Source organism: Neofelis nebulosa, chromosome 7, assembly GCF_028018385.1.
Source record: "Neofelis nebulosa isolate mNeoNeb1 chromosome 7, mNeoNeb1.pri, whole genome shotgun sequence".
Lineage (NCBI taxonomy): Eukaryota > Metazoa > Chordata > Mammalia > Carnivora > Felidae > Neofelis > Neofelis nebulosa.
The window spans coordinates 138,605,303-138,613,716 of record NC_080788.1 but is presented as its reverse complement, the minus strand read 5'-3'; the positions used below and the strand labels follow the sequence as shown (position 1 = coordinate 138,613,716).

Genomic DNA, 8,414 nt, shown 5'->3' with positions numbered 1-8,414 from the left:
GGTAGGACAAAGCTGACGTATAGGATAAATAGGGTAGGACCAGGAGAACACAGGGCTTGAAGGGGAGGTGGCCGCCATGGCAAGTGTGTGGCCCCGTCTAGCACCCGGGGTAACTGGTAAGCTACAGCTGGCTCTGTAACCAGCCTTCCAATCCACATTCCAAGCTTGTTTACGGAGACGATGGATATATGAGCAACAAATGGGTTTATGCAGATGTATACGTGTTTCAGAAACACTGGCAGCCCAGAGGGGTCTCTGAACTGCGCCCCATGCAGACTTTGCCTTTTCCAGCCACAGCCTCCCGCTGAGAAAGACCCCCCCCCCATGCGTGACTCAGACGTGCCATTTTGTGTCCAGCGATCCCGTGCCCAGGATTCTCTTCCCAGACTGATTTTTGCATCTTAATGGGTTCTGTGACACAGAGCCATCTCGCTGCTAACATCCTGAAGTGATACCTAGATTTTTAACACCTATTTGCGTGTTGGACTGATTGACTCGGCTCTAAGATAAGCATTTAATGACAAGGCAGTCAGTCCCAGTCCTGCTTAAGTGTCCTCTCAGATGGGCTGGCTTAAAGAAAGATGACAGAAAATGTTCTTTAATAACTATGGTTTATCCATTTCTTTCAGATAGTAAGTGGCACATTCTCCCTTCATTTGCAGCTTTTAATCCCAAATGGACATCGCTTTTGAAATATCCTCTTTCTTTCTTTTTCTTTCTTTCCTTTTTTTTTTTCTCTCCCTGAGGCTGCCACTGGAAAGTTGAAATCTAGCAAGAATGTAATGGTAGATGCCAGCTTTCTGAATTACAGGGTGACTGCCTGAGCTGATCCTAAAAAGCGAGTGTCTTTTTTATACCGCATAAAAGGCTGAAATGTTTACATATCAAAAGGCTATAGGCCAATTTCTGTCAAAATTACACATGAAGTTAAGCAGTACAAGCAATTTATTTAAACACTAGTCATTGTAGAAAAATTCAAAACCATATGCTCTTTGAGCAGTTTTTCACAAATGCATTTGACCCATGACTTGGCTAGACATACAAGCTTCATAATTTACTCTAAATTTCAAATCCCCTTGACGTTTAAATAAAAGATCTTCATTAATGAGGTTTACATGAATGAAAACTTTAGAAGCTGATATCGGTTAGCGAGGGGCTTCGGGAACTGTCTGTGCACTCGCTCTAATTTTCAACTGACTGACTTTGCTAATCATTTCAAGAGAAAGTTCCACTGAGAACAAATTATCGGCATTTGCATTCTGTGAGTTGCAAAAGCAATGGTGCAGTCCCTTTGAAACGAACTTTGGTAAATAGCTCCGCTGAAAGAGGATTTCTCCAACCCTGAAAACCCAAGGCTATTTTCTTTCCGGATGCTTTGGGAAGACGTCATTTTTCGCCACCCTTTTCTCCCCCCCCACCCCCCTCCACACACCCCGAGTTATGTTGAATTTTCCTAACACCTTGATTATTTCGTCCTCCGAGGCTCAGTGCGCCTGTTTGGAATGTTGCAAAACTTGCGGCAAAACTCAGCCTAGTAAGGGTCCCTATATCCCGGTTGAATGGGCGCGCTGCCCTTAGCAGGGACCGCGTCTACACCTGGAGCTGTACTCCACCCACCCAACCTCACGAGGAAAACCCCCTGGGGCTACCGGAGGTGTCCTCGGAGCAGCAGGGCCATGGACCGGGGTTTGAGCACTATTTTTGAGGCACTGGATTTTTTTTTTAAAAGCCCACCTACAGACAATACAGCCGATTTGCCCTGTGGAGACCGTCTGGGGTCTCAACACCGCGCACCCGCTGCAGCCGGGTCTGTGCATTGTTCCTAATTCCTCTGACCCAGCTAATTCGCCCTCCTCCGAGGGGGCTCCCTACCTTTGTAAAGGACACGCCGGCTTTTTGCCCATGCCACGAAAAATCTTCTTAAGGGCATCCGATTATGAGCTGTGCTCTGTGACCGGGAGAGAGGCTGAAAGAATTAAGAAAAGAAAGTTCCTGAAACCGTAAGAAGTTGGGACCGCATATGCATTTTTTTTTTTTTTTACAGCCATGGGTGCACGTGTGTGAGTGTGTGGAAGGGCAGTGGGCGACAGTTTTCTCCCTAATGAAAATATCTTGGGGGCGGGAAGAGATACCCAGACGCACACTCCAAATCTGGGCACTCGGTTTTAAATCAGAGAAGCAATTTAGTCTAGGCTCTATGAATCAATTTAGCGATGACTGCGGAGCAAAAGCGCCTTTAGAGATGCCGACCCGCACATATACCTTACGCATTCGGAATCCGCTGATCTATTCTTTAATATATTAAAAATGAGGGTTATTACCGGGGCGACGGACTCCTCAACAAACACATTTTCATAGACTTCTGGCATGGTGATTGCTTCGCGTGAAATCGTGTTTGGGTGATAATAAGTAAAATCAGCGGCGTGTTTACTGCACGTCCCACCTAAGCGCTTGCTGGCCGCCTCTGGCCGCTCCCGGTCCTCCCATGCTGAGCGGTGCGTGCGGGCGGACAAACAATCGCTTAGCAACACGAGGCAGGCAATTTGCGTGCGTTGCATTTGTTATTCGAATTGCGCCTGGCGAGGCTAGGCGATGATTGTTTGTTTGGCGCCTTGCGGACACTTGTGGGTTTGGGCCCCGCAGAGGACGCTCAGCGCGGACATCGCACCGCTGACTGCCTTCCCGGGCTCCTGCCTCCCCGCGGACACGGTGCAGCCTGCAGATCGAGGGGCAACGGGGATGGGGAGACCCCGCCTCGCAGGGGGTGAGCTCCCTGGGAGACTGAATGACTGGAGTAGAGCTCCGTCTGGGTCCCTGTGACCTCTTCCCGGAAAGTCCCTTCTGCAAGAAAGAGGACAGAGCTTTCTGACTCCCTTTTCCTGATCTTGGACCCAGCTGATAGAGGCCCTGACCCGGGTGGGGGTGGGGATAGGCTGCATCTTGGCCTCAATGAAAAGTACTAGAAAAATGCCCCCCAAGCTACCCCAGGCGACAGTCACCTAGCCTCGAGAATTCTCACAGTTTTAAGGGACCCAATGATTGTTGGCGTCGGTTCCATCCACTAAAAAATACCACGACCTAGAGAGGTATTTGCAAGGTGATTGATTTGCAAGGTGGCAACGTTGGGTCTAGAACTCTGACGCTCAGACTCGAGATACAGTGCTCTTCCTTCCAGGGCTCGGAGGGTACCATGAGAGGATTGCAGAAAAGCAAGAGGCGAAGTCTAGGGGGTTGCTAAATCTCATTATTAAAGAGAACAATGTACCAAGTGAAAGGAGGCAGTATGCGTGGGGGGCGGGGGGGGGGGGCAGGCTGCCTTATTTAAAAACTAGAAAGCACTCTAAAATTTGTGGCTGAAGTCTCGGCGCCTTGCGGTTCCGAACACCTCTGCAGAAACAGACGAGGACTCCGTCCCGAAGAGCTTCTGCCTCCGCCCAGCTCAGCAAAGGTCTTAAAAAATCCACGCACGCACGCACGCACGCACTGCCCAGGGCGCCCAACGCCGAACACAAACGCAGCCAGAGTCGCCGAAGGAGTTGCGGCCCCTAGTTGTCTTTCATCAATCGCCCTGCAGAATTCAACCCAGGAAAGGTTGGCGGAGAATATGTGCCCGGAAACTGGTGATTTTTAAGTCTCCCAGAGCAAATGCCTCCATCCCTGGTTAGTAGCAAAAGGGAAAGGGCTGCACTTCTTACCCTAGACGTGACCTCTCTGAAGGAGAGGGTCACACTCCATCCCCTGGGAGCAGTTTTTATTGTAAAAAAAAAAAAAAAAAAAAAAAAAATCGATTGCCTCCCCAAACTAAGACCCATCTCGGTCTCGCCCTAGTCTCCCCCTACAGTCTCGCCTTAGTCTCCCCCTACAACTACTTCTTAATCTGCTCAGCATTAGAAGCAAGGCTCCTGGGCCACGAGCGGGTGGGCCCGAGGGTGCAGAGTCCACGAAGGGAGGCCTAGGAGAAGCGCCGCCGCCTAGCTTCTCGCCGCCACGCCTGCGCGCGGCAGGGGTTGTGCGCCCCGGGCCGGACCAAACCCCCGCGCCTTGGCTCCTCTGACCCGCGAACACGAATTGACAAGTGCCCTTTCCCCTTTGCCCTACCGCCCGGGAGGAGGCAGCCCACAGACGTGGCCTGACCGAAGCAACATCAGACAAGCCGGCAGGGACCCTTGTTAATTAGCCAGAGAGCTACAGGGAGAAAATGGGCGTGAGTTAAAAGCGGCCCTCCTTCGGGAAACCCGAGTTGCCCCCCAACCCGGCCCTCGGCTGTCCCGTTTGGGCTCGGCACTACCCCTTTTCCTGAAGCGGCTGGGGGTGCCTGCGCGAAGGGCCGAGAAAGGTCAGTTCTGCGAGACTGGGGTTTACGCCGGGCCCGCAGGACCTCCGGGGCGACTTTCGTTCCGCGCGTATCGTCGCCTACCTTCTCGAAAGGCGCTCTGCCGCCTGCGCACGGTGGTGGGCTTGGATGCGCCTCCGGCAGCTCCGGCGGACCGGCCGTGCAGCGCGGAGGATCCAGCAAATCACCGCGGCCGCCTGCCGCGAGCAGAGTCCGGCTTGGGCCAGGCCGCCGGGGCTCCGGGAGTCCAGCCTGGGCCTGTTGGGCGAAGGACAGCTAGGTGGCCTGTCCCAGTCGGGGAACCGGCGAGACGCACGGGGGGGAATTCGACTCAGTTGTTGGGGAATGGGGTGAGGAATCCCAAAAGCCCCGTTTTGGGATTGAAAGCAAAAACAGTATGGGGGAGAAGACACCCCATTTCCAAAAGCGATTTTTACCAAAGAAAAGAAAAAAAGCAAACAAACATAAACCTACCGGCCCCCACACAGGGAGCAGCGGGAAGCATCGCTTCTAGAATGCTGCTCTTGGTGGCGAATTTTAAATAGCGGCTGAATTTGGTGTCCGCTGTGTAAGGGCCTACGGGTTCTTACGGTAGATTTCAGAGCCAAAGTGACTGCAAAAAATACATATATGCATGTATTTTAAGAACCACAACGCACCTCTTTCGTCGTTTTTGCCTTTAGAAATTTTGGCCTTTGCAAAAACAAAAAGGTTGGGGTGGGGTTAACCAGTTCCACTCGGGAGAAAACCTCAAGATAAAAAAATAACTGAGGTGAAATTAGGCGGTGAGTGCTTGGGGGCTCGGAGGAAAAGCGGAATTTTTCATCTTGCTTGAAAGAGGACGCAGCCCCTCGCATTTTCTAAAACAAAACAAATTCCGACGTGGGGAGAAAAAGTAGCCTCAAAGTAAAACTGGCCACAATGAATTTGAGTTTCTCGCAGAGGAAATCGCACCCAATAATAGGACCCAATCTGAGAAAAAAAAAAAAAAAAGGGTGGGGGCGGAGAGGTCGGGCGCAAGGAGTTGTTAACTGCGCCGCACAATGGAATTAATGAGATTAACCGGAGTAATTAGGACGCCCGCCCAGCTCGGCCGGCCCGCGGCGGGGCTGCTGAATGGGAAAGATTAGGTTAATTTCATTAATTTGCAATCCACAATCCCTTTTCTGGCCCCCGCCACCCCCTCCCCTTGGCACCTCTCCCCCCTCCCCCTCCCCTAAAGCCCCCCCACCCAAAGGAACCGAAAGGGCCAAATCTGGTTCTGTTTGTCATCTGCATATTACCAGGAACTAAATCCAGGATGACGTCGACTCAGTATAAAACCAACAAGAGGTTCAGCTGGTCTAAACTCCGTCCTACCCGCGGGTTGGGTTCAGCGAACGCTGCCGAGAGGGGAGGGCGGGAGGAGGGAGAGCGGACGCAGGGGGCGGGGAGGGGCGCGGGGCTGTGCGCTCGCCCGCGCTCTCTTTCGGTTTGGTCGGCCGCTGGAGGAGAGTGGACCCCCCCCCCCCCGCCACTTTGAGGCTTTTTCCCCGGCGCCTCCCTGCCGCCCCCCGGTCCCGGCGCGGGGCTCGGGGATGCCCGCCAGCATGTTCAGCATCGACAACATCCTGGCCGCCCGGCCGCGCTGCAAAGATTCGGTGCTGCCAGTGGCGCCCAGCGCCGCGGCTCCCGTCGTCTTCCCGGCCCTGCACGGGGACTCGCTCTACGGCGCCGGCGGCGGCGCCTCCTCGGACTATGGCGCCTTCTATCCGCGCCCGGTGGCCCCCGGCGGCGCAGGCCTCCCGGCCGCGGTCGGCGGCTCCCGCCTCGGCTACAACAACTACTTCTACGGGCAGCTGCACGTGCAGGCGGCGCCCGTGGGCCCGGCCTGCTGCGGGGCCGTGCCGCCGCTGGGTGCCCAGCAGTGCTCCTGCGTCCCGACGCCCCCAGGTAGGGTCGCGCTCTCGCCGGCCTCCTCCGCCTGCCTCGGTCCTCAGTCCCTAGAGCGTGGGTGGGCGGCGGCGCTTGCTATTTTCACTTCGCGCAAACTTTTCTCCTTGCAAAAATAAACTTTCCCCACCCTCCCCCTCCACTTTTTTTTTTTTTTTTTGGCCGATCGGGCACGGGGGGATTGTACACTTGCTGCAAACTTTAGGCGAGAGTTAGCGGAAACTGTAACTTAGTGCCTGCATGGGGAGACTAGGCTTTTGGGATTCCCTAGCTGGCTTTGGGAGTGTGCGCGTGGACGCTCTAGCACGCTTCCCCCATTTCCCTGCATCTTCGGTTTCCGCGCACCCCCGCTTCCCAGCACCCCCCCCCCCCCCCCCGCAGAGGATTTTCCAGTCGGAGTGGGTCGCGGACAGGCGGGCTGGCGTGTGCGCCCCGTGGCAAGGAAGGCGGCTGACCGTGCGTCTTACTCTGTCGCAGGCTACGAGGGCCCCGGCTCGGTGCTAGTGTCCCCAGTGCCGCACCAGATGCTGCCCTACATGAACGTGGGCACCCTGTCGCGCACCGAGCTGCAACTCCTCAACCAGCTGCACTGCCGGCGGAAGCGGCGGCACCGCACCATCTTTACGGACGAGCAGCTCGAAGCGCTGGAGAACCTCTTCCAGGAGACCAAGTACCCAGACGTGGGTACCCGCGAGCAGCTGGCCCGGAAGGTGCACCTCCGCGAGGAGAAAGTGGAGGTGGGCGCGCCTGCTGGCCCTCCCTGGCGAGATCGGGCCCCCGCCGGGTTTGCTCGGTTCTGCTCGGGTCTCCCTGAACTTGCAAAACATCCCGTGGAGGCCCGGAGGCTGCTGGAGGGCGCTTTAGGCCCAGGAAGTTGAATGGAAATGCGGAAGCGGGAGCGAGTCTCCTGTCCTTTTGTTGGCGTGCGCGCGGGGTCCCCGGGTTCCGAGCCCACGCCGGCGTCACGCGCGGCCACGGAGGGCCCCGGGGGTGCCCCGGCCGTGGGGGAGCGCGCCTTTGATCTTAACTGTTGTTTTGTCCTCCGTTGCGCCACAGGTCTGGTTTAAAAATCGCCGTGCCAAATGGAGGCGGCAGAAGCGGTCCTCGTCGGAGGAGTCGGAAAACGCCGAGAAGTGGAACAAGACGTCGTCAAAGGCGTCGCCCGAGAAGAGGGAAGAGGAAGGTAAAAGCGATTTGGACTCGGACAGCTGACGGCCGCGGGCCGGCTGTGGCTCTTGACTAACTCGAAGGACTTGCACAGACAGACGATGCTACTTTCTTGCACACGCGCTGCCTTGCGGGAGGGGGCCGAGAAAGAGGAACGAGGAGCTGTAAATAGTGTACAGAGCCCGGAGGGTTGGCGCCTGGGGTCCGGGGTGCGCAGGGGCTCGAGCCCCGAAGTCCAAGGCCGCCAGCGCCTCGCTCCCCACCGTAGTATTTATAGTTAAGTTAACGGTGACGATACAATAAAGTGATGGCGATGTAGTCGGGCCACATTCTGCATTTCATACTCACCGCCCCCCACCCCCATCTGAGGCCCAGAAAAGAAATCTACGTAGTTTGTAGCTTCAAAAGAAAAAATTGGGCAGCTCTGACCTGTCCGGGGGAAAAAAAAGAAAAGAAAAGAAACCCTGGATATGAAGCAGTCGCAGGACGGGTGACTTGGTTTAAAATCCGTTTCGTCTCTAGGAAGGGGTGGAGAGGGGCTTTGCCGGGCTGCTGGGGGTGGTAGCATTGCCCATGAGAGGGGACAGGATGGGGTTCCTGTTCCCCCTCGCCCGCGGGGGAGAACCAGGACTCTTTTCCTCCTTGCCGCCTAGGGAAGCCCGAACGAGAAGGCAGGATCCGCCCTGGAGCTGGGGGATCCGGGAGCCTCTCCAGAGCCGGCTCACCGGTCCCTGTTCCCACGAAATCCCCAGGCCTGAGGGTGGAATTAGGTGGCGGGCGTGCCTCTTTCCCGACACTTTTCTGGATCTTACATGGCCACTCCGCCGCTCCGAGCCGGCACATCTCCCGCCTGGCGGCTCTCAGCTGCGGGTCCGCAGAGCCTAGTGGGGACCCCGGCCTTCGCTGGGCCCACGGTGGTTTAGCCCAGGCATTTGGGGTGGCCACAGGTACCTGCCCTGAGTTCTGTGGGCCACCCGGGTAT

At 55.9% G+C, this 8,414-nt stretch overlaps 1 protein-coding gene and 1 long non-coding RNA gene across 2 annotated transcripts; one reads left to right on the top strand and one right to left on the bottom strand.

The window, feature by feature from the left end:
- Nucleotides 1–1,820: 1,820 nt before the first annotated feature.
- On the bottom strand, nucleotides 1,821–5,704 carry LOC131517701 (uncharacterized). The gene is made up of 3 exons (XR_009264748.1): nucleotides 5,617–5,704; nucleotides 4,418–4,591; nucleotides 1,821–1,966 (listed from the first exon to the last, which is right to left on the bottom strand). It is a non-coding gene; the product is annotated as an uncharacterized LOC131517701 (long non-coding RNA).
- Nucleotides 5,705–5,809: 105 nt separating this feature from the next.
- Nucleotides 5,810–7,756, top strand: GSC (goosecoid homeobox). The gene is made up of 3 exons (XM_058740193.1): nucleotides 5,810–6,265; nucleotides 6,743–7,002; nucleotides 7,322–7,756. Exons 1-3 carry the CDS (start codon nucleotides 5,911–5,913, stop codon nucleotides 7,475–7,477), a joined length of 771 nt encoding a protein of 256 aa, XP_058596176.1. The 5' UTR covers nucleotides 5,810–5,910; the 3' UTR covers nucleotides 7,478–7,756.
- Nucleotides 7,757–8,414: the final 658 nt, after the last annotated feature.